The sequence below is a fragment of the Pelodiscus sinensis genome, chromosome 10, assembly GCF_052426305.1.
Source record: "Pelodiscus sinensis isolate ZL-2025 chromosome 10, ASM5242630v1, whole genome shotgun sequence".
Taxonomy (NCBI): domain Eukaryota; kingdom Metazoa; phylum Chordata; order Testudines; family Trionychidae; genus Pelodiscus; species Pelodiscus sinensis.
The window spans coordinates 53,130,027-53,154,185 of record NC_143061.1 but is presented as its reverse complement, the minus strand read 5'-3'; the positions used below and the strand labels follow the sequence as shown (position 1 = coordinate 53,154,185).

At 60.1% G+C, this 24,159-nt stretch overlaps 1 protein-coding gene across 4 annotated transcripts in view; it reads left to right on the top strand.

The window, feature by feature from the left end:
* ETV5 (ETS variant transcription factor 5) overlaps positions 1 to 22,991 on the top strand; it is a 28,812-nt gene extending 5,821 nt beyond the window's left edge. For 3 of the 4 annotated variants that reach the window (XM_075937335.2, XM_075937333.2, XM_075937334.2), the window contains exons 6-13: positions 8,075 to 8,204; positions 8,844 to 9,119; positions 12,246 to 12,505; positions 14,040 to 14,102; positions 15,647 to 15,715; positions 15,940 to 16,109; positions 18,830 to 18,931; positions 20,992 to 22,991. In XM_075937335.2, the coding sequence (XP_075793450.2) occupies positions 8,075 to 8,204; positions 8,844 to 9,119; positions 12,246 to 12,505; positions 14,040 to 14,102; positions 15,647 to 15,715; positions 15,940 to 16,109; positions 18,830 to 18,931; positions 20,992 to 21,213 (1,292 nt within the window). In that variant the 3' untranslated portion in view covers positions 21,214 to 22,991. Of the gene's footprint in view, positions 1 to 8,074; positions 8,205 to 8,843; positions 9,120 to 11,311; positions 11,374 to 12,245; positions 12,506 to 14,039; positions 14,103 to 15,646; positions 15,716 to 15,939; positions 16,110 to 18,829; positions 18,932 to 20,991 lie in introns of those variants that run through there. The other variant, XM_075937336.2, reaches the window with a different exon arrangement.
* The last annotated feature ends 1,168 nt before the right edge of the window (positions 22,992 to 24,159 follow it).

Below are 24,159 nucleotides of genomic sequence, written 5' to 3'. Positions count from 1 at the left end.
GCTCTTGCGGAGACGGGCGGGGGCGTTAACCTGGGGGAGGGGCTTGCTGTCCTGAACTGGCCGGGCTTTGGGTGTGGTCGGTTTGGCTTCATCCCCCTCGTATGCGCTGGCGTGAGGTAATCCTCTCGCTATCCGCTGGGGGAGGAGCCGCCCCGCCGCCGCCACCGGAATGCCGGGGGTCTTCTCCGGTTGCACAGCTGCCTCTCCGGGGGACAGAACGTGCCGTAGTGACCCTTCCGTGGCAGCGGGCGCCCTTCCGTGGCTGGGTTACGCCTTCGCTCGCTCTCTCCGTCGCCCCTCGCCTGCCCCAGCGGAGGCGGCTCCGGGGAGGGAAGCTGTTACCCATTTTTGCTGTTAATTTCACCTCTTTTCGGTGAGCTCTCCTCCCCCCGCAAGCTGGAGTTCTCTAGCCTGACGGGAGGCCAGGCCACAGCACCGTGGGCCGCATCGAGGCGCGGAATGGTTTCACTTTCGAACTGGCCGCTGTGGGTACACCTCGATTCCTTTTCTTTTTTTTTTTTTCAAACTCACCCGCTGCTCTTTATTTCCGTTGGTGAGGATCAACAGTTGCGGAGAGCAGAGCCGCATTGTGACTTTCGTAGGCCTTAGACGCTTCTGTCTTCGTGGTCCCCTTCCTCCATTCAAAAAAAAAATTAAAAATTATTTTTGATATAACTTCAACTTTTTTTTCTGTTTGAGGCAAAATTGAATAGATTTTCGTGGGCCCTAAAAGTTTCATTTTTTTCTGATGTGAGGAAAACAATTAAAACATTTTCTTCGACCCTAAAAGTTCATTTTTTTTTTCTTCTGATTTTAAAAGAAATTAAAACATGTTTCTGGGCCCCTAAAAGTATCGTGGGCCCTAGGCACTGAGCCTAATGCCGGCCCTGGCGGAGAGGCAATGGGAGAGAAACGCTGCTTGAGACCTTGTTTGATTTTTTTTTTTAAGGATATTTTTTTCGTATGTTTTGAGATGGGACAAGTTTGCGTGTGGCTGTAAAACACCCCCGTTGGAATCGGTGTTTGCTGTCTTTAAATATTCTCACCCCCAAATCACTTCCCGCCATGTGAAACTAAAAACCCTAATTTTGCCCACTTGACAACGTTTAAATCATTCTGTTGGGAAAAGGCTTTACAATGAACACTGTGGAAATTGCAGGATTTATAGTGGAAGTCTGCCAGGCCGAGCTGTGTCCTAGTCTAGGGGTCAGGAGAAATTCTCCTTCGCTCTGCTGGGGATCAGGGGGCCTGGTCCTAAGGGCTGTTCCCTGTGGCGTTGCTTTCATGGATGCACACAGGGATCTGCCGTGCGGGCTCCACCCCGTCTAACAGGCTGTTACGCTGGTGGTGCTCTGTCAAGCATCCGTGATTGTCGTGTGCAAACTCCCCTCCGGCCCCAGGGGCCCCTTCCGCCATGACAGCGAATGAAGTCACATTGCTTTCGCTACAGAGGAGAGAGGGGTTTGTGGTTAAAACCTCGAAAGCTGGTGTTCTGCGGCGTGCCGTGTGTCCTCCGGCAGCCCCGGCCCTGCGTCTCGGCGCCCTGCCGGTTTCAGCCACAGCCGTGAAACGTGCCAGCAAACCAAGGGAGCGCCGGGGTGCCGGATGGTTTGGCCTTGCATTGCTCTCCGCTGGGAGAGCTGAAACCAGTGGAGCGGACCGGTCCTATTAACCGGCGCTCACTGCCTTCGTGGGGTAGCTGCACAACCAGCCAGGAACATCCGCCTGTTCAGTGGCCCTTCTCGGAGCTTCTTTCTGCCGAATCGAGATCTGGGCCGAAACTGGGGTCCCGAGCATCCCTTCCAAGTCAGTGCAGCGGAGACAGGCGTTGGGGGTGTTATACTGCAGGGGAGGGGGGGAAGGGTTAGACCAAGACTGTACCCTTGAACTTGCTTGTGAATGGCTCACCCTAACTCTGCTTCCCCCCCTCCCCTCCGGGCCAGATCCGGCTTCTACAAGCGAGAAAATCAAAGCCCGAGGCTGATGAGAAATGTGGGCGAGCTGAAGGCTTCAATTAGAGCTTGAAAAGTGTCGTTCATTCTCCTCCTCCGAGAGACAAGATGGCATCAGCTCTCGGGGCTGGGTTGGGATTCTTGCCCTGAGTCATGTATAGAATTTATTTTAGGGCCTCGGGGGTTTGTAACTCCATTCACCCCGTCTTTAAGGCCCCATCCCTCCCCCCTGCAGTGTGGGAAAGGTTGAGAGCCCCATGGATAGTCGGCCCCCTCTGCAAAGACCAGTCCGGGACATAGTTGGCGACCTCCATTTCTTTCCCTTTCTGACAGCAACTCACCCCCCCCCCCCTCCCCGTGCGAGGGTCCCGGGAGGCTGTAGTGAGCTAGGGAACGGGGGCAGGACAGGTGCAAAGTTTAGAGGGTTTTTTCAAGAATCGGAGGGGATGTCTCTAGTTTTGGGTACCCTGGCCGGCTGGCAATGTGGGTTCAATAGAACGGGGGCGGGGGGGCTCAGGTGTGAATCGTGGAACGCACCATCGGGCGGTAAGAAACCGCCGTCGTGAACCCCCGGCTGGGCAGGCAGGTGGGTTCTTTTCACCAGTGGCTCCTAGAGGGTTGCTGCTCCCAGGTTGCAGCAGAACGTGGAAGGGGCGGTCGCTCACCTGGCCAGGTGAGACGTGCGCACGTCGCGGGGCTGCACCCCCACAGCGCCGGGGCGAGAGGCGAGCGCTGAGCCACGCTGGAGTTGGACGGTTCGCGTCTACTTCTAGGGCTGAGCGGGAGACTGGCAAGGTTGCACGCCTGCACGGATGTTCTCTTGCTGCTTTTGAGACCTCTGCGCTCCTTCCCTGCTCTGGAGCTTTTCCCACCCACCCCAGCCAAGCTGCCCTGTTGGGCTGGCTCCCCCCGTCATGCCGGGGCGATCGGGGGGTCCCCACTGCTTCGATTTGCTCCCCAAAGCAAGGGTGCGGAGGTGTGGCCGGAGGCAGGGAGATCTTGCCCAGGCCTTGGCACCCAGCGGCTCTGTGTGGGACTCAGCAGCCTGCCTTTAACTTTCTCGCTGTCCCCTGCAGCCGACCGCCGTTTCCGGCCCTCGTTGCGCAATCCGGCCGGGTTGGAGCGAGACGCTGAGGGCCGGGTGCTTGGATTCCTTATGTAAACGTCGTGCGGTGCGCAGGCTCCTCTGTGGGCACAGCTGGTCTCTGTTATGCTCTTAAGTGTCGTTTCCCTTTTCTTGAATGGTAGCGCCGAGCGGGAGGGAGCGGCCTGGGTTTTGGGGCTTTTTTTGGGTCTCTGAATGAATGGAGCGTTCCAAATTGGTCGTGAATGGAGGGCGGTGCCCGCTTGCAGACTTTTTCAATGAATAACCAGGCCCCATTGTTGTGCTGGCGGAAAAACAGCCCGCTCCCGAGAACACAGAGGCTGCCGAAGAGAAACAGGCCCGTGATGGGCAGCTGGAGCGCCTCCAAAATTCGTTTCCTTTGGCTTCCCGGCTGCTCAGCAAGCCCAGGCCTCTAGGGGTGATGGGCCCTTGCGCCGAGGGAGGGGATTAACCCTAGATATGCCAGAGGACAGCCCCTTGGCCCGTGGGGTGAGAGAAATGGGGCTCCTTAAATCTACTCTGCCTGGCATTCAGGGGGCTGCCCAAGCAAACCCCACAGATCTCGGGGAATGTGTTGTGTGGTGTGGTGTGTTTTTTAAGACCAGCTTAATTAGCTAAGCCTGGAGCTGCCTCCGCCTCTCCCGGCCTGAGGGCGAACTGGAGAGCTGCGCTGCGAAGCCTCACCAGTACCAGCTGAGCCCAGGGGGTTCCGTGATGGGGCACTGGCCCACGATGCACTGCGGGGGGCTGGTCCTGGTGCCCGTGGGATGTGTCGGACGCCTGGAGTTAATGCTCCGCCGCTGTTTAAGCCCGGCTGTCTTGTTCAGCCATTGCTGGGTAAAGCCCTCTGACGTCCGCGCTTGCCTAGCGCGGCTGCTTTTAGACATTAAATAGGCTAAGCATTTATTAGTTGGTTTAAAAAATTATATATAGTGGCCGGGCTCTGTGAGCCGGCCGGGGGAAGCGGGATCTGGCTGAGCTTTTCAAGGGGCCCTGTCCTTTGAATGACTCGGGGGCGTGGGGGTTTTCTCCCCCCGTCGTGAGCTGTCTCCCTTCACTGCCAGTGTTCCCCCAAAGCCAAGTGCCCGTTCAGACGGCCAGCGATCGGCCGGGGAGGGAGGGGGGTTGGATTTGTCACAACTGCTGTGCAAGTGGGGGGGAGGGTTGCTGTGCCTGCAGCCTACTGGAAAAATGGGACTCCTGGTCCTCCCCCTGTGCAGTTGCATGGCCTCCAGTGCTTGCCTGCTGCCTGCCCCCGACTCCTGGCTGCTGGGGTGCACTCAGAGAGGAGGTGGGGGGGCCTCTCGGTTCTTCCCTGGGCGCCAAGGCCTGGCTGTGCTCTGCCATCCGCCGCAGGTTGAACCTCTCTAGTCCGGCACCCTTGGGACCTGCCCGGTGCCGAACCGGAGAATTTGCCAGACCACGGAGGTCAGGAGTGCCTAGCAGCATTGCCAGCACAGCCACCGCTTGCTGGGCTCTTGGAGGACATCCCGGGGTAAACTGGCGCTAACCAACAGCACAGAGCTCCGAGAGCCAGGCCTGGGGGCTGAAGACAACTTTTTGGGATGGAGGAATGTCCACCCCCATGAAATGTGGACATTGGGCTGACTCAAACCGCGCCAGGCCACGGATGTTGCCGGACTGGAGAGGTTCCGCCTGGACTGGAGAGTTCCTGCGCCTTGCTCTCCGACGGCCCATCCATGCTGCTAGGCGATCCGGCCTGGGACCTCCCGGTCTGCTGGGATCCTGTCACTGGGAAGGAGGGAGGGGGGCAAAGCCCAGCCCGGGCATGGGAGGAGGCAGGTCCGAGGCCAGAACAGGATTGCGTGGAGCTCTTGCTGGTCACTGTTTTTTGGGGACAGCTCCTTGAACGTAGGGGAGCGTGGTTAGGTGCCCGCCGGCGTCTCGGCGCAATTCGCGCAGGCTGGGGTTTTATCAGCCGGGAGAGGGGGGATACGGCATCCCAGCTCGGGGCCTTGAAGTCGGATCAGAGGGGAGTTGCCCAGCCCTCCCCAGCAGACCAGACCCGGGCCGAAACAGGACCGATAGCGGCTGACCAAGCACAGCGGGGAGGGAAAGTCCTGTGAAAGGAACTGGCTTTGCTCCAGCGTCTTGTGCAGCGCCTCCGGCCGCCAGAGCTGGCGCAGGCCTGAAGACGCCAGCCGATGCGGCTGCTTCTGCCTCTCCTGGAGAGGCAAGATACCCCGCAGCAAATGTAACGGCTGCGGGGAAAGCAGCGCTCAGATGGGCCCGGAGCTATCGGAGCCCAGGCTGGGCGTATTCCCGCCCCCGTTCGGCTCCCCGACTGCCGCCTGCTCGGATGTCACCTAAAGCCGTCCCAGAGGAGCCGTCGGCATCAGATAACTGAGCAGGACCCAAGGTCACCCCCTGCCAGAGAGCCGGGAGATGCCTGCCCATGGCTGGGTCCCCCTCGCTGGGCTGTCACGGCCACCGCATCCGGAAGCCTGACCCCCGTGGCTGTTGCCCACGAAAGCTCGTGCCACTGCGTATACTTGTGTGAGTCTCCCAGGCGCCAAAGGGCCACGCGTGGGTTTTATAGCTGAAACGAGCCAGGTGAAATCCAGGGGGCGGCTCAGGGGCCCGACCCCAGGGGCAGGTCTCGCCAGCCTGCTCGCCTGTTAGCTGCGCCTGCCTTTCGAATCCTGGGGAGATCAGACCAGAGCCGCCCATTTGAGCTGCTTCAGAACGTGGTTGCCCCAAGTTTTGAGCAGGCCTGTCCTTGGCCAACAGGTGCGCCTTTCCGGCTTGCTTAGCTCCACCGCTTCCGAGCATCCTCCGCGGTCCTTCTGCCAGGGTGTTCCCGGGACAAGGCATCTGGGGGTCGGTGCGCTGCTCGCTTTTGGAGGGAACGCTTCCTTGCTGTAAAATCCGCTCGACGTTGGGCTCTGCGGCTTGGTTTGCAGCTGGCTCTGGGGAGGAGGCGTTTGAGTGGGGGGTTGTCTGCGAGGCAAAGCTGCCTGGTAAAAGGTGTCACCCGTATCCTCGGCCTCCGTTCAGGGCTGAGTCTTCCTGTCCTCGCGCCGGAGCAGCTGGGCATCTTTCCGTGTTGCTCCGAGGGCTCCTGATTAAACTTTGAATCCAAATTAGGGTGTGGTGACAAATATCCACTTATACAAATACTGCCCAATGCTGCCCCAATGCCACAGCCCCAATGCCACAGCCTGGATCTCATCCTGGCATCCTGGGGACTGTCGTGAGGGATGTACGAACCGCCCGGGATCGTTAACCAGATCTATGCTTTGTGGGCGGCGGCATGCTGGGGTGGGGCAGGGTTGGGTTAGCCAGACGCATGCCGGTTAGGCACGTGCTTACTGGTTACCCAGTTAACCTTCAGCCTCCCTCGCCACCCCCTCACGAACTCAACTCTGCTCCCGACCTCGGCTGCTGGTGCCCCATCTGGGGCCTCTGCTCCCACCGCCGGTCCAGTCCAGCAATGTCTCCTTGTCAATGCTCCCACGCTGGAGCAGCCATGGGGTCCCCGACGGTGCAGGACTGCAGCTGCTGCCCGACCAGAGAGTCCCGCACTAGAGAAATGAATGGAGATTGCCTATCTCCTAGAGCTGGAAGGGACCTTGAAAGGTCATTGAGTCCAGTCCCCTGCCTTCCCAGCAGGACCAAGGACCATCCCTGACAGATTTGCCCCAGATCCCGAAATAGCCCCTCTCAAGGATTGAACTCACAATCCTGGGTTTAGCAGGCCAATGCTCAAATCGCTGAGCTATCCCTCCCCCCAAAGAGAGGTTCTGCGTGGACTCCTGCTGGGGCAGTACGGCCTAGTGGTGGGAGCCAGCGAGAGCGGGATTCGCAGCAAAGTTACTTCTTCCTAGAGCAGATCTAACTGGCATTGCTGTGAGCAACTCGTCAGAGCCAGTCCACCCTGCCCGCGCCCGGGGTAGCTTGGGTGGATTTGTCGCTCCTGAGCGACGTGGCTGGGTCGACATAACTGTGTAGCCCCGACGGGCCTCAGTCTCCACGTTTGTTGTGTGCGGGGCTCAGACTGGCTGGCACTCAGGGAGCGGCCCACTTCCTGTTAAAGCCCAGGGGCATCTCAGCAGGCTTGGCGTAGCTGCCGAGGTCGGAAGGGCTCCGTGGAAACCAGGCCCAAGCTCCTGCCTCACGCCGGCCGGAGGGCCTCGGCCCGGCCTGTCCATCCTGAGCCGGTGGCCATCAAGGGCATGCCACTGGGGACTGCTGAGGGGTCAGGCCCCTCTCTTGTTCCACAGGTGGCATCTCAGTGGTGCAGAGAGGGAAAAGTCGCAGCGTTTTCCGCAGCGTGGGGAGCCACTGGGCTCCACCAGCTCTTCCAGGATTATTGCGAAGAGCTGGGGGAATTCGGCTGGTCTCCTATTAAGGGTTCCCCCCCCCCCACACACACACACACACGGGGAGATACCGGCTCTATGCTAGGGAATAAACCCTGCCCATCTCCTCCAGCCCCAGTGCACAACCAGATCGCGCTTTGCAGCTGGCTGCTTCGCGCTGAGCAAGAAGGTGCTGCCGTTCCTAGAATCCCCTGCTATCCCAGCCACTTCACTGGGAACGCTTCTGTGCGGGAAACGGAGCATTGGTCCTTGGCCCTCCTGGGCGGCTTTCCTTCGGCCGGAAGCTCCTGACTTCCGAGGATGTGCTGGAACAATCAGACAGGCCTGCCCAAAACTCCATTGGGTCCATGTATTCCCGCTTGGCCGGCTGCCCTGCCGTATGCCCGGCCTCCCCAGCGGGACCCGGTGAGCGCGTCTCCCTGTCCCAGAATAGGGCCTGAAATGTCCGGTTTGAAACGTAAAGGTGCCTCCGTTGGAATGCGATGAGCTAGGACTCCCTGATGGGGAAGTATTGTGTTGCGCGGGAACTAACGTGTGCAGCTAAGTACTGAACGTATCCGTCCGCTTCCTTCTCCCGCCCGGCTCGGCACGCGCTGAAATCCACGCCGGCCCAAGTAGGGCGCACGCGAAGCTGCGGTGCGTGTTAATCACTTCCTTCCCGCTTCTGATTTCAGTGGTCCTCCACGCCCCGCCTCCGACCAAGATCAAGCGGGAGCTCCATAGCCCTTCCTCCGAGCCGCCGTCCTGCAGCCGCGAACAGGCTCTCTGTGCTACCTATGGAGACAAGTGCCTCTACACCTATTGGTAGGTAGCTCTGGGCTCGCCCCCGGGGAGCAGACAGTGGGGGGTGTTGTGGGGCCCGGGAGGCATGGGCAGTCTGTTTGATACAGATGTTCCCGCCTGCCCCGAGTTCATGAAAACCCCTCGCCGGTGGGGAGATGGGAAAGCACGCTCGCTTGGAGAGCAAGCGTCTTCCTAATGGCGCTCCAGAGCCAGAGAAGGGTGAGCAACGCCTGGCTGCACAGAACAGCCAACTTCTGGGTGTTTCCATCACCGCGGCCGGTGGAAGCTGGGAAAACGGCCCTAAATACTCCTGCGCGTTAGGGTTTGGTTGTGGGAGAAGTTGGTTTTGGAGGGCCCGTGTACGTTGACGTTCGGCCATCCGGAGGGCTGCAGGGATCCTGGCTAGCACTGCGTGTAGGGGCAGGAAATGAACGCGGCACGGCTGCCTCCAAGCGCCGTCCGACTGCTCGTGGGCACTGCCGATGCTCAGCTGTGTGTTCACTGTCGGCGTGACAGGGCCGAGGTCGGTCCAGCTGCCGGCTCGCGGCAAGCCCAAAGGCCCGCCGGCGATCGGGCGGCCCCAGAAATGCAGACAGACCAGGGGGGTCCAAGCAGCCGTGGTCAGACTGCGCTCACTGCTTCTCCATCTTCTCCACGCAGTGCCTACGACAGGAAGCCCCCAGCTGGGTTCAAGCCATTAACCCCACCGGCCACCCCCGTGTCTCCTGCCCAGCCGGGTTCCTCCCTCCCTCCCCCGGCGGCAGCGCAGGCCTCGGCCCATGTGGCCCCCGCAGGCCCGCTGCGGGGGGCTCCTCCGTCTGCCCCGCACGCTTTGCAGGAGCCCCGGCAGCAAACCTTCGTCATGCCCCGGCCACCGCATCAGCCCATGCACATGCCAAAGATGATGCCCGAACACCAGTATCCACCGGAGCACAGGTAAGCAGCGTTAGCTTTGCTCGTGTGGCGGGGCGGGGTTGGGTTTGCTGCGTGGCTCGTGCGGAGCATGCTCAGTGATGCTGTCGACGCCCCTAGCCGAGAGGACCCGTGCGGCTCAGGCCCCGCATGGCGTGTTTGGAGGACTTAGTGGGGGAATAGTTTTCTATGGGGCGTTGCTCTCCAGAGCCCTCTCCCCGCTCTGTCTTGGATCCCTGGCCAGAGGGCTCCTCTCCCGGCGCTTTGCTCTGTTGCCGAAATGATCAGCATTAATATTGAAAGCTTCCTTTGCCGCAGCACCCTCCAACGACTGGGGCTCGCCGCGGCTTTTTCGCTCTGAAAAGACACCAGTCGGCAGCCTTGGAGATTGGCTGGGCCGTGCCCCAAAGAGAGAGGGCATTGGCCTTGGTAGCACTGCCCTTCCCACCCTGTCGAGAGGCTTCCTCCAGGGAGGAGCTGTTGGCTTGGCCGGTTTGCTCTGTAGACGGATGCTACAATAAATGAACGGATTGTGGCCCGCTGGGAGTGTTGTGGCAGAACTTAGCCAGCCAGTCCTTGGGCTGGGACTCATCAGCTAACTTGACTTAGGAAGCGGAGCAGCCAGGTCTTTGGACCACAAAGAGCCTGGGTGGGAATGGAAGAGATTTTCTCAAACTGTCGGCCGGCCGTTCCCACGTTGCGTCTGTCTTCACTTACTAATGGCTTTAGATGATTCTCCTCTTTAGAACGTGCCTCGCGTATCTGTAGATACGCTTTCGGCATCGTGACCAATGTTCCCCCCCGAGATTTTTTCCCATCCTGGTGTGGAATCAATTTTGTTATGTGCACCGAATCATGTGTGGATGTGCACCACCAGTAGAAACGCATGCTGCCAGTTCTGGGCACTGTGCTAATCAGCTGGGCGGCATTTGAATCTCTCCTGGGTGGCCGCCCAAGTGCTCAGCTTACAGGGAACGCTGCTTGTGACCCCCTTGCCCATTCTGTATCTTGACGGACTACGCCCCGTTCTCTGAAGGGCCCGTGCCTAACTCAAGCCGGATGAGTACCTGGCATGCGGACCGTGCGACGCCTCCCTGCACGAGCCAGGCGGATGGCTTGTGTGTGTGGCTGACTTGTTAGGAGCGCCTGTCTGTTCTGCAGAACAAGGCAACCCCCCCCCCATGGTCTCCCCTTCACCCAGTTCTCCAGCACCCCAGGCCGTACCACCTGCTCCTGTCTGTGGAGATGGGCTCGCTCCCTCCTGTGTGGAAGTCACTTGACGTTTGACCCTCCTTGGCCCCTGGTGGCTTGGAAGCCTTCCCCTTGCTGTGTGTCCGAGCCTTCTCTGTGGAGCCCGCACCCCGCTTCCCCGGGGCGAGCGCTGGGGGATATATCTGCAGTCAGACCGGCTGCCACAAAATCCTTTCGGTTCTAGCAGTTTGCTCGTGTCCCTTCGCTTACGCGGGAGCTGCTCCCGAGACGGCTTTAAAGGCCTCGCTGGGCCTTGTGCTTCGCTCGGGGGCAGGAAGTCTGCACCCCCCGTGTGCCTTCGCCTGAGGTAGCTGCCCCCCACGCATGTGATGGGGGAGGGAAAAGCGAGGGGGGCAGCTACCTCCGTCGCCAGGCGCTCGGCTGGCTGCCCCGGCTGCGTGGTCCCAGGGAGGGGCAGGCCGGGCGGGCAGGGGAGGTCGCCAAACGAAGGTCAGGGCACCGGGTTTTATTCTGAGCCGGAGGAGCTGCGAAATGCTTGGCTAATCTGCCCAAGTGGAAACCATAGGAACGCCCGTCAACACGGGGCTTCGCGCGCAGAGCCCACCGCCCTGGAGAGCTCTGCTCCCGTCTCTCTGCTCCCCCCTCCCCACAGTCCTCGTGAACGGCGCTGGCCTGCCGCCCGCAGGGCAGTGCGCTCCAGACGACCGGCCAGCTATGCCGGGGCTCTTGGCTTGCGCCCATCCGGAAGTGCCTCTTCCTGCAGAAGCCATACCAGCGCGGGGCTAGGGTTTCAGGCTGAAAGGTTAGGGGGGTGCCCGTCGGAAGTGGAGTAATCCAGGCCCGGCAGCTGCAAGGGCTCCGGTTACGGGACCTGGGTGCTTGGGAAAGGCACTGATCGGTCGCCATGGCCTTTCAAGGTGCTGCGGAGCGGAGAGGCGATATATGGGGAAGGGGCCAGGCCGGGCTGCTGTCTGCATCTATCCCAAGTCCCGGCGCTCGGCCTCTGGAGCATCGCAGCTGGGGAAAGATGCTTTTCTCCTCCCCTGCCTGGCGTACCCCCTACCAGGTCCAGCCAGTGGTAACTCGGGCTCCCCGCCGTCACCCACCTGGCAGCTTTCAGTGGCTTCTTAGCCCGCGTGTGGGGAGAGGATCCGGGGGGAGGGTCTCTCCCCTGTTCGGGGGGCTCTCTAACTCCACAAGGGGCAGGGCTGGGGCTCGGGAGGCAGGTCCCCATCTCGCTCGCCTGCTCAAATGCCAGGTCACAGCCACGTGGGCCGTGGGTGCCGGAGCCACGTCGGTGGGAATTGCCTCCAGGCAGGCAGCACCCAGCTGACCAGGGGCTGGCACGTGGGGGCCAGCAGCCCTACTGAGAAGGACCAAACTGACCTACTGCGAATGCCCCACTCACAAAGATGGCCGACGTCCCTGAGAGACGGGGGGGGCCCCGCGCGGTCCCCAGCCCTGTGGCGGTGGCTCACTGAGCAGCCAGGCATAGGCAGGGGCCAAGCTGCACTGGCACAGGGTGGGCTCATGGGGCAGTGCCCGGGAAGCCGTGGCACAGACTAGACCTCCTGAGCCGTCGCCCTGCCTGGGGAGTGGCGCTCTTGGGGGCTGGCTGGATGTTGGAGGGGTCAGCCCCTGCCCCCTCCCCCCACGTCTCCCCAAGACTCCTGCCTGGGTCTGCCACGGGCCAAAGCCCCAGGGCCCTCCTGGCAGCTGCTTTTGTCTCCTCCTGGGCGCGTGTGACGCCTGGAGCCTCCGGTCAATGACTGTCCCCTGGAGGGTCCCTGGGGCCTTGCAAACGGGGGCGGGGGGTGAGGGACATGGTGGGATAAAGAGAGGGGCAGGCTCCCCCCATAGTGCAGGGCTGCCTCAGCGGAGTGGGGGATGGGTGGTTTCGCCGTACAGTGACACCCCCCCCTTCTCTCTCCCCTCCAGGTTTCAGAGACAGCTGTCGGAGCCCTGCCACCCGTTCCCTCCTCCGCCGGGCCTTGCTGGGGACAGTCGCCCCGTCTACCACAGGCAGATGTCTGAGCCGATAGTCCCGGCCGCTCCCCACCCGCCTCAGGGATTCAAACAGGAGTACCCCGACCCTCTGTACGAGCACGGGGCCCCGGGCCTGCCCGGCCCCCCGCGGCATGGCTACCAGTCGCCGATGGGCATTAAGCAGGAACCCAGGGATTACTGCATTGACTCAGGTTTGTACGGGAGCCAGGCCCCTGCCCGCGTTCGCCAGGGCCCCGTTGGCGGTTGGGGGCTGCCCAGGCTTTGCTGAGGCCCTCTGGAAGGTAGCGCCTCCTGCCCGGACAGAGCCACACAGCCGGCCTGGGCCCCGGTGCGAGGAGGCCTCTCCCGAACAGCTGGGGTATCAGCTGTGCCAGGATCCCTCCCAGGTGCCTTGCTAACGGCGCACGAGCGTGGTGTGACGTCAGAGCTGCCAGCCGCGGGCGCAGGGGAGCCACAGCCCACACGCTGCTCTTGCCGGCCCTTTCGTGTCTCGAAAGAACAAGCCTCGGGCCCTCAACAGATGTTGCCAGATCTAAGCTCCCCTAATCCGCACAGCAGTCCTGCCCGGGCCGGTGCCCGCTGCAGAGCCGCGTGCAGACCAACTGTCCCCCCCCTCCGAGCGCACAGGGGCGAAAGTTCCCCGAGCGCACGGCCGAGCGAGGTGGGCTGGGGCGAAGCTTTCCCCTGGGCCCCGGGGGACTGGCTGCGGTGACCCACGGTGCGATTTCTGTGGGCTGCGGACACCGCAGGGCCTCGCTGCCCAGCGGAAAATCCTCTAATCGCCTTAGGCCTAAAAATACAGTGACCTCTCAAAGGCAGGATTGAGAGCAGGCGTCAGCAACAAGATGGAGCAGATGTGTGGGGGGGCGGGGATCGAACGTTTTTAATGGACTCTTGTTTATTTCCAACTTCCCTCCCTTCTCGTGTTCCCTGAGCTGTTCGGGAAAGGAAAAAATATTGGGCTTGGTCTCTTAAGACCATCTCCTAACACGGGTTGGAAGAAACAGACTTTTCCCTGCTGAATGCCTCCAAAGGCGGATTTGAACCTGGGTCCTCGGGAGCCTGGGACCCACACCAGTCCGCTCTGGATCACCTTTTCCCAGCTAGGGACGTTACATTTTGTTGCATCTGCTAATCGACTAGTCGATGGATTTTCCATCGGCAAATCGATAAGCCCAGTGGGGTTAGCTCTCCTACCCCCCTACCCCCCACAGAGACAGTGCTGGGGGGAACCGGCTCCTGCTCTCCCCCCCTTGCTGCCTCTGTCAAGGGGGGGCAACTCTTTGCTATTTGGTGGGGCTAGTCGCTTGCATCCCTATTCCAAACCAGGAAGGAGCCTGGACTCGGTGCGGGTACCTCCCTCTGTTCGTGTTGCGCCCACACAGCGCAGAGCTGGGGGTGGATGCCGAGGGTGCTGTGCCCTGTGGGATGGGGCAAGGGGCGTTGATAAGGGCCCTCCGGATCCGCAGTCGCAAGAGCCTATGAATGGCCACAAATTCCGGCCGCCTCGTGAGCGCCCCCTGCTGCTCCGGGCGGTACTGCGGCCCGTGTCCTGCCGCCGCTCCCGCCCAGAGGAGCTGAGCCCTCGCGCGTGCTGGCCCTGCGCACCGCTGCCTTCCGGAGGGGAGCCGGGCGGGGCGGTCCCAGCATGCTGCTTCTGCGGGGCCCTGTAGCCAGCGTGTAGCCGGGCCGGCGCAGGCTCACTCGACTGTTTCTCGCTTGCAGAAGTGCCTACCTGCCAGTCGGCGTACATGGGAGGAGGGGGCTACTTCCCCGCGGGCCAGGAAGGTAAGCCTGCGGGAGGCGGAGGGGCCGGCCGGGGTGCCGCTGACGGGGGCGGAGGGGGTGGTGGCTGCTGACACAGGGCCCCGACAAGGGCCCCTCGACGGGGCTGCTCCAGTGACCGAGCCGCCATTGCTTTAGAAGAGGGAGAGGCCTGGGAAGCAGGCCGACGTGAGCGTGACTTTCCCCGGCTCTGGGGCCTGCCCCCGTGGCGTTTCCCCAGGCTGGCTGGAGCCACTCCGCAGAGGCACAAGGCCTGCCCCCTCCCCGTCGCTCTGCCGGCTGGGCACTTTCCCGTCCGGTCCCGCAGCGCGTGGGGGGCAGGCGGAAGCCAGTAGCGCGCTCGGTGCTTCTGGGTGCCTGGGCGAGGAGCTTAGCGTGCCTCCGATCTCCTCGCCTGGCGTCCCGGCTCCCCTCCAGCAGCGCTGTCCACCCACGGCGCAAGGTGTCCTTGGAAAGATTACCCCCTCGCTCTCCCCCGCCCTCCCGGCTGTCAGGCAAAGCTGCTCCCTGGGAAGCAGGGCACAGCTGCAGCGGGCCCTCTGCGTTCGTTCGAGATCCCATCGGCCCCCCAGCACGCCCTCGGTATCCTTCCGGGCGACTGTTGAGGCTCCTGCGTACCGCAGCAGGGTTCTTCCTTCCTGCCCCGCGCTCGAGTGTATTAGATGCTGGTACCGGTGGCTGTGCCTGGTGCAGCTGCTAATAATAGCGCGTCTCCCTGTCAACTGCCGCCTCACCTGAGCATCCCAGCTGTGAGCGAGAGCAAGGGGAAACCACACGGCCTCGCCCAGCCGCACACCCCAGCGCCGCGCCTCTGAGCCGGGATCACCTGCCCCACGTAGACAGTCTCAGGGTTTTCCGTTACCGGAGCGATGCCCTGTCCTGCCCAGACGTGGGTCTGTGCTCGGAGTTCCTCTCCGTGAACCACGCTGACTCTCTCCCGCTGTTAGCTCTGGCCTCGAGGTGAAGGGGGGGAACCACGCCAGGTCCAGGCCTGCCCATAGGCCAGTAGGGGTTGGAGCTGAGCTTTGGATCAGCTCATCCAAGGAAGGTGGGATGAGTTTGTCCATCGCGGTGGTTTTCACAGGGTCTGACTCCGCAGCTGCTGACCCTGGCACAAGGGTCCAGCAGACGCCGTGGTTGGGACGCCGTGGTTGGGACACCGTGTGGCAGCAGGGCCGTTGCCGCCAGCAGCGGGGACTTCCGCACGTTGTCCAGAGGCGCTCGAAAGCCTCGTGACCGTGCCGAGCCGGCCAGGCGGCGTTAATTCGTGCCTGTCCGGGTAGGGTGGGGGGAACCCTTCTGCTAGGCCGGGGCGCGCCGCAGTCATGCGAGATGACAGAGCTCAGCTTCCGAAGGCGCTGGGCCTTGTGGTAAAGCCGTGCCCTCCCTCAGCAAAGGTGGGAGCTGCTGGGTGCCCAGGTGACTTCTGATCCGGGCTGGGTTAGCACCGTCAGCTACTCACGCTCGTGTACCTGTGCGGCGCAAGCTTCACCAGAGGTCACCACTCTGCTCCGGGCCGCGGCGCTAACGGGACGCTTTCTTCTCAGGCTTTTCCTATGACAAAGAGGCCCGGCTGTACTTCGACGACACGTGCGTCGTGCCGGAGAGGCTGGAAGGTAAGATGCTAGGTGGGTGGGTGGGTGGGGCAGGTCTGGCTGCTCCTACAAATCAGGGTAACACCCCCCGCCTGCCCCCAAACCAGTGGTGAAGAGATGCCAGCGCTGGACTCGTGCCGTGCACCATGACGGCACGGTGGCCTCCTCGGACGGCCTGGCTCCAGCGCTGGCGGCAGGCGCGCGGGTCCACGGCGAGGTGAGCTAACGTGTCTCCTCACGTGCAGGGAAAGTGAAGCAGGAGCCCACCCTGTATCGGGAGGGGCCGCCGTACCAGAGACGGGGCTCGCTGCAGCTTTGGCAGTTCCTGGTGACGCTCCTGGACGACCCGGCCAACGCCCACTTCATTGCCTGGACGGGCCGGGGCATGGAGTTCAAGCTGATCGAGCCCGAAGAGGTATGGAGCCGGCGGCGGCTGCCTTCGATCCGGCCGGGAAACGGGACTCGGTTCCTAGCCCGCTGCCCCTTGGTGTTCAGGGCGTTGCTGTGCCGCAGGGTGGGGTGAACAACGAGCGGGTGGGGGGGCGTTACTCTTTTATCAGAAGCCAATGACTGGTCTGGAGCTGCTGCCTGCTCAGGGCTCCCTCCTTTACGGTCACGTCGTGGGGAGGCTACATCTCCGGTGGGGGCTGGGTGTGCCAGGGCCTCGGGGTCTCCAGAGGGGAGACTGTGGGCTCCGTGAGCAGGGGCTGTGTGGAGCAGCTTTGCAGCCTCTGACAGAGGCCGACGGAGCCCTTGGGGTGATGGGAGAGAGCGAACGAAGCCTCTGTGGTATACAGTCGGGCAGTGGCTAGGACTCTGAGGCCATGGCTAGCTCCCCTAGGCACCCCAGCCCTACAGGACATAGTCTGGCTTTTGCCCAGCGCTGGAGGAGGTTCGAGACTCTGGCTCACCTAGGACAACAGGGGGCTGAGCTATCTGTGGAGTCAGCACTGAGCTGGCCATGGCGTCTGCCTCGTGTTGGAAATGCAGAGGGCGCAGGCAGAGTGAGTGCTGGAGATGGGGCAGGAATATGGAGGTAGATTTAGGGTTCCATAATGATTATAGTGGAAACGGTTAATGTTGCTTGTCATCACTAGGTTTCAGAGTTAACAGGTGGCACAGTGAGGAGAGGGAACAGTTCCCGCCTTGCAGCTGCCTGAAGGCCTGTGGGTGCGGTGTGAGCTGCACTCATGACCCCTGCTCTCCACATGGGGCCCATATTCCCACCAGCCAGGGCGGAGCTCTGCCCGGGCCGCCTTTGGAAGAGCGTTCCCTCCCACACAAGCCAGTCTGTGCCGGGAGCCTGTTGCTTCGTGACCTCTGTGGGGAACCCGGGTGGGGCTCTGCCGCTCTGCGGGTGCATGGCACAGCTGTCAGATCTGCGAGGTTCCCCCGGAGCGCTTGGCTCTGCCCGGGCGAGGCCAAGGGAGCCGCTTTGCTGCTTAACAAACCCTGTGCGAGGAGCATCGGGGCATGTCTGCAGGGTGACGCAGAGGAAGCAGCCGTTTAAGTAATTGAAACCAGCTGCATCGCTGAGCGGTGCATTGTGGGTAATGATCCATAATCTCTATTGCGCCCGGCATGGAAATTGTGGTTTTCAAACGGCTTTTTTGGCAGGCTCCCTAATCAAGGGGCTTTGATTGTCTTCCAGTCTAGCACCCTCCGAACGCTGACAGGCGGCTCTCCAGCCTGCAGATGCTTTCGCCATGAGTCTGCCGTCAGTGCCGTGGAGAGCTGGATGGGGGCGGGGGCGTGTGGCCGGGGTGGAGCACGTGGCAGAAACCACAGAGCAGGGAGCCTGGGACGCCGCAGCCTCTCCTCGTGGAGCAGAGCGGACAGGAAGCTGGCCCTCTCCCCAGCCAAGAGAAAGCGAGGTCGGGAAGCCAGGCCTTCCTCTGGCGAAGGGCAAACTGGCCTGCGTGCTCCTGGAGCCTGGCTGGCCAGGAGTAGACCTTGCGGGGCTCTCCGGCCCGCAGGGTCGTGCAGCTGGGGGGCAGGTGGGGCCCTTCCGCGGCCCCCTCCAGCGAGGGAGGCCTGGTGCAGGGAGACGATGGGGTAACCATGGCGACGGGGCTGCATGGAGCTGTCTCGTTGCGCATGGAAGTGGTGGCAGGAAGAGGCCGCGTGCTCCGGGCGGGCTCCCAGCAGAGACGCCCTGAGCGCCATGTGGGGGTGGGGGGGTTTCCTTTGCCCTCCGGGGGTCGCCGCTTTGCTTTCGAGCCAGCGCTAAGCCCTTGCTGTGCTGCTCCGTGCTCTGAGTCCAGCCCTCCGCCCCGGAGCCATTTGGCTCCTGCAGGCCCAAATCCTCGGCAGGTTCTCATCCCTATGAGTAGAAAGGGGTCCCCCAACAGGAACTAGGGTGTTTAGCTGCCCTGTGAGCTGCTCTGGGCCCTGCTCAGGTTGCTGCCTCGGGCCCCAGTGTGCGTTCCCCTCTGTCACGCTGCCCCAGCTGCATGGGGCTTGGCTTAGCGCGCTTAGATGAATGAAGTTTCCTGACACTGTCTCCAAGTGGCTAATGGTGCCATGTGGCTTATTGTCCGTTCCAGGAATCCCTGGGGAGGGGGAGTTGGCTGGCAGCAGCCTCGTGTCATCAGCCTGCTCCCCGAGGGAACGGAAATGAGTAAACCTCTTCAGGCTATTCTGGAATCTGCTTAGAAACGACCGGGCTCGCTTGCAGCCCATTAGCAGCTCCTGCCTGCGGCTGCCTCGCTCTCGGGTTTCGGAGGGGACCGTTCCAGTAATGCCTTATCGACTGCAATGGAAACCACAGCGCTTAGCTGGCGCGTGCTAATGGCTCTTGGTCGATACCCCAGGGTTGGGGCGCAGTGATTGCTCGGGCAGCCTGCTGGATTCTGAGGCTGCGGGTGGCTCCGGGATCTGGTAATGGGACACGGGCCTGGGGGTTGACGCCAGCGGCTGTCGCTTGGCTGCTCCGTGACATGTGAACCGGCTTTGGCGGCTCTCCTCTACCCCCTGGGGGAGCGCAGCAGGTACACGTGGGTCCTGTACCTGGCTCTGCGCCTGTTGGAGGACTCTGATCACCCAGGCTCTTGGTGACGCATCTGTAAGCCTACCCCATGGCAAACCCCTCAGAGCACCCCTGGGCCTTCATGCCCATCCCCTCTCTCTCTTCAGGTGGCTCGACGGTGGGGAATCCAGAAGAACCGACCGGCCATGAACTACGACAAGCTCAGTCGTTCTCTGCGCTACTACTATGAAAAGGGCATCATGCAGAAGGTGAGTGGGTCGGTGAGGGCTGTGAGGTCAGTGTCTCCCTGAGGAAAGGGGGGCGGGCTGCTGCAGCCGGACGGTGGGTGGAGTGGCAATCAATGCCCCCGGCCAAACGGCAGTGCTGTGAACAGTAGCCTGCCCTGGCACCCAGGGCCTGGTGAACGCACCCTCTGGCCCGTATGCAAATTGTACCGCTTAACTTCTGGTCTTGGCCGCACGAGTGCTCGGTCGAGGGCTTCTTCCTCCAGTATTCTGTGCCAGTGGCAGAACTGACCCATCCCTTTCAAGCCACATCCACGGATCCCGAGCAGTGTGTGGCATTCGAGAGTCTAAGAACATGACGGCCCCACTGGGTCCAAGCCCAGTGCTAGGTGCCCCAGGGAGCGAACACAACCGGGAATCATCAAATGGTCCCTCCCGTCACCCACTTCCAGCTTCTGGCAGTCAGATGTTTAGGGACACCCAGGCTACGTCTAGACTGGCATGATTTCCCGAAAATGCTTTTAACGGAAAAGTTTTCTGTTAAAAGCATTTTCAGAAAAATCACGTCTAGATTGGCAGGATGCTTTTCCGCAAAAGCACTTTTTGTGGAAAAGCGTCCGTGGCCAATCTAGACACGGTTTTCCGCAAAAAAGCCCTGATCGCCATTTTCGCCATCGGGGCTTTTTTGCGGAAAACAGTCCTGTGCTGTCTGCACTGGCCCTTTTGCGCAAAAGTCTTTCGGAAAAAGACTTTTGCCCGCATGGGAGCAGCATAGTATTTCTGGAAAAGCACTGATGATTTTACAGGAGATCGTCAGTGCTTTTCCGGAAATTCAAGTGGCCAGTGTAGACAGCTGGCAAGTTTTTCCCGCAAAATCAAATGATTTTGCGGAAAAACTTGCCAGTCTAGATACAGCCCCAGAGCATGGAGTTGCATCCCTGGCCATCTTAGGCAAAAGCCATTGATGGACCCGTCCTCCATCGATTTATCCAAGTCCTTTTTGAACTATTTTGGGCCTTTACCACATCCCCTAGAAGCATGTGTCACAGGTTGACTGTTGTGTGAAGAAATCCTTCCCTTTGTTTAAAACTGCTGCCTGTTAATTACATTGGGTTGACCCCTGGTTCTCGTGGTATGTGACAGAGTATATAACCCATTTTTTTTCTCCATGTCATTCATGATTTTATAGACCTCACTCCTGTCCCACTTGAGTCTCCTCTTTCCAAGACAAAAAGTCTTTTTAAGTTCTCATTTTGCATGTAGAGTTGATTACGTTTTCCAGTGCACATTGCTTTGCATTTATCGACATTGAATTTCGTCAGTCGTTTTCTTGCCTAGTCCCCTGGTTTTGTAAGGCCCCTTTGTAATTCCTTGTGGGCTGCTTTGCACTGGACCCTTGTGAATGATTTGGTATCGTCAGCACATTTTGCCACCTCACTGTTTACCCCGTGTTTCCGATCGTTTACGAATATGTTGAACAGCACTGCTCCACTAAAGCTCCCTTAAGAACCACTGCGGTTTACCTCTCTGAAAGCCTTCTCGAAGGGATTGAAGCACATCTTCCATTCCAATGTAATGGCCAATATATGTCCAGACTCCCTAGACGTCTCTTGGAAAATCTCTGCCAACACATACACATCTCCCCTTCCACAATCTCTTTCTATCTGGCGCACCTGTATCCGTGTTCCCTGTAAGCTGTGCGCTTGTACAGCTGCTCAGGAGAGAGTCAAATGCCGCCCAGCTGATTAGCTGTAGGCGCCCTGCTAAGTTTGGGTTTCTCCTGGTGGTGCACATGGCTTGGTGCACATAGCAAAACTTACTCTGCACACCAATAGAAAAAAATACGCACAGGGTTAGGAAAGATTAGCAGCAACATTGACCCTGATCTATAGGGGGGTGTTTGACAGCCTGCAGAAATGACCCATCCGTTTTTGGGGGGTTTTCAGCTCCTGGCTCTGCATTGTTCCCCCTTTTGGGGCAAAGCAGTGCCAACAGCCTTTCCAAGTAGAAGGAGCCGAATGTCCAGGAATGCGCTGTAGCCTCCCCGTTCTCCCACCCTAACATAGCGGTGTCTCCGCTTCCAGGTGGCCGGCGAGCGGTACGTCTACAAATTCGTCTGTGACCCTGATGCCCTCTTCTCCATGGCCTATCCGGACAATCAGCGCCCCTTCCTGAAAACCGAGCCCGACTGCCCGGTGACTGAAGATGACACCTTGCCTCTGACGCATTTCGAAGACAACCCAGCTTACCTCCTGGAGATGGATCACTGCAGCGGCCTGCCCTATGCGGAGGGCTTTGCTTACTGACTGGCTGACCGCTAGCGCTGCATGGCCACGTCGGGGCAAACGAGCAGTGGCTTTGTAACGAATGTTTGCTCTTCGTCAAACTGGACTCTGTGAGCATGCTGGTGGAGCCTCTCAAATGTACATCCAGTGGCCCCGCTGACGACAGAATCCGGTAGCTTAAGGACTAGGGGTAGGTCTGCCAAAGGCTGCAGCCACGGAGAGACTTCCAGGGAGGGGGCTAAGGTGAAGTCTTTGTTCCAGGCCATGTTGCTGTGGACATACGTGGGAGGCGTGGCCGTTGTGCCCCCCCGGAACGTGGCTCGACAGCGAGTGTACAGCACATCGTCCAGACAATCTGCTTTGTATCAATCACAATACTCGTAGCTGCCTTGTGTGTTGGAAAGGGCTTTGTTTTGCACAGACAATGGATTCGCAGGGCGAGGGGGCAATCCGAGCTAGTCTGGTTTAGGCTTAAAGTGTGGTGCATGGCATCCTGGCAGTGGGACGCCGTTCTGGGTGGTTTCAAATGCATGGCACTCCAGTTGGAGCCGAGGAAACCTCCGTTTTCTCTCGCAACAAAAACAAACCCCACCACACAGCTCCCATAACTCCCAAACTGGCTCCTGATCTGTGGAGTCCATCGCCTCCTCCCTGTTGGATGCTCGGGAGCGGGCTTTCATTGCAGGGGAAGAGGGGGTTGTGGCAGGGGGTTTTCCCCCACATGTTGGGGGAAAGTTTATAAACCAATTTTGTAGTCTTTTGTATTTTAAGGCAAAGCTGCTGTTTGCGAGCCCGGGGCTTCTGTTCTCCGTGGCAGCGCCAGTGCTCTGAGGACGTGGTGTCCTGCCTGGCGCCTTCGCCACCAGCCACGCCCGTTCGCGCCTGCTTTGCACACTTCGCGTCGGGTACTGAACAGAACGCCGGCGCGCTGTGCGTTTCGGAGCGTGCTTCTGCCAGGCAGCTGGGCGCCGCTGTTTGGGTCCTGCGTATGCAGCTCCCATGCTCTGGGAATTCTGTGTATATAATCCATGCATATCCCCTTGGGTTAACTCTCCGAGGCGTACCAGCCGGTGGCCCGGCTACCATGGTCCTCCCCAACTACCTATTCCCCTCCGTTTCACTGCTCCAATTTTAACCCTCCACCGCACTCTTTGGGCTTGAGACCGTGTGTGAAACAAACGAATAATAGAACCCTCCCTGTGAGTTGCACGTCACGGTTCCTTCTTCCGTGTGGTTAGGCTGAGCTGCATATTTTATAGGAGCAGGCTTTTTAAAAAAAGAATTAGGCTGTAATACCTGGATGGGGGAGGAGGTCAGGGCTGACTCACCATAAACAAAACTTACTCTGGTTCACCTAAACCCCACACCCTCACTCAGTTGCCGCTTCCTAACTAACCCGCACCACTCCCATATACGATACCTATATGCATCTTTTCCCCCCGACTATCTATACGTTTTTGTTGTAAATGCTGTATAGGGGGTTTTTTCTTTCTTAGTTAACTTGGTTTGGGTTTGTTGACTGAGTCGTTACTTTTTTTTGGAAGTATGACGATTAACTCTTTGTAGCCTACATTTCTCTCCCCGTGATGTATAAAGTGGCCTGTACAGTCCTGAAATGTGGGGGGCAGGCATCGCTCCTGCACCGAGAGGTGGACGCTGGCTTTTATTCAGGGTGGAAAGTCGACAGTGCAGAAAGGGTTAATTTGACGACTGAGCTTTCCGTGAGCAGGGCCGGGCGCCCCCTGCAAAGCTGCGTTACATTCTGTACTGTGTACAATAAAGGGTTTTGCTTTCTGTTCCTTCCCGGCTGCTCCTTTCGCTTTCGTCTCCCAGGTGTCCTCTGTGTCCTGAAAATAAGGCTTGGGGAAGGTGTTTCTGATTTGCCTCCAGATCGCTGTGCGGGGGTCCCATCGATGCCAGGGATCCCTGCCTGGGAAAGTCGTTTCTCTTTGCTCACACAGCCTCTGAAAATCCTTCCGTGGAGGGCAAGGTGGCGTTTGGCTCCGTGGTGTGGGGGGGAGCACAGTGAGGCCAACGGGATCATGAAATGGCAACGCTCCGAATGCTCTTCTAGCTCACGTGTGGCAGGAGATGCTTCTGGGGGGGTCTGACCTGGGAACGAGTGGCCCAGCTTTGGCCGTGGCTGCACTTTCCGAGCTGTCCTACTTCAACGTAGAAACACGTGCGCCATAGAGAGACCCCGAAGGGGCTTCAGCAGCTCTCCGGCCGGCTGCCCTGCCTGACTAGTGCAATGCCTCGTCGCAGGGCAATGCATGGAGACACGCAGGGAGGGGCCTGGCTCTGAATTTCTATAGCCATGGGCAGGCCTTTCGTGCTGCCCTGCTACTGAGAGCTTTTTAATACCCCCACCCCACCCCTGGGGCAGTATTCAGGGTTCCCCGCAGCCCCAAGCCTCTTCGCTAGGGTTAGCGCCGGCTTCCTTTTCCTGCTCAATGTTATGGAAGGGGCAGAAGGAAACTGACCGTGATTACACTTGCCCTCCCCTTGCAGGATTTTGCCTTGGGTTGAGAGGCAGAGGGGCAGAAGCGGGTGTGAACTCCCCGGGCCTTGTCTTGGGCTCTGCTCAGAGTCTGCGCTGAGTTCTGATGCCAGCTAGAACCCTGGGGGCACCTAAACTCTTCTGGTGCCTGAATCCTCACTGTAAAAGTTCTCTGCAGGGCTCACGTCCTGCCTCCGAGTGCGTATGCTGCTGCTTCCCTCTAGGCACCTACCCCCAGAAAGCTCCACGCGCCAACCCGAGCAGCCCTCCGTCCCCCTGGGAACTGATCTGGGGGGTGCCCTACCAGACCCCCTGCCAGAGGAGGGATGGTGGGTGCCGCTCTAACTGATCCCAGGGTTTAGAGCCCTGGCCTGGGGTGTCGCAGACTCAGGTTTGATTCCCCTCTGCGGGAGCTGGGGACAGGGTTTGAAAGTGCCTTGCAATTGGAGAGAGGTGACTCGCGTGTG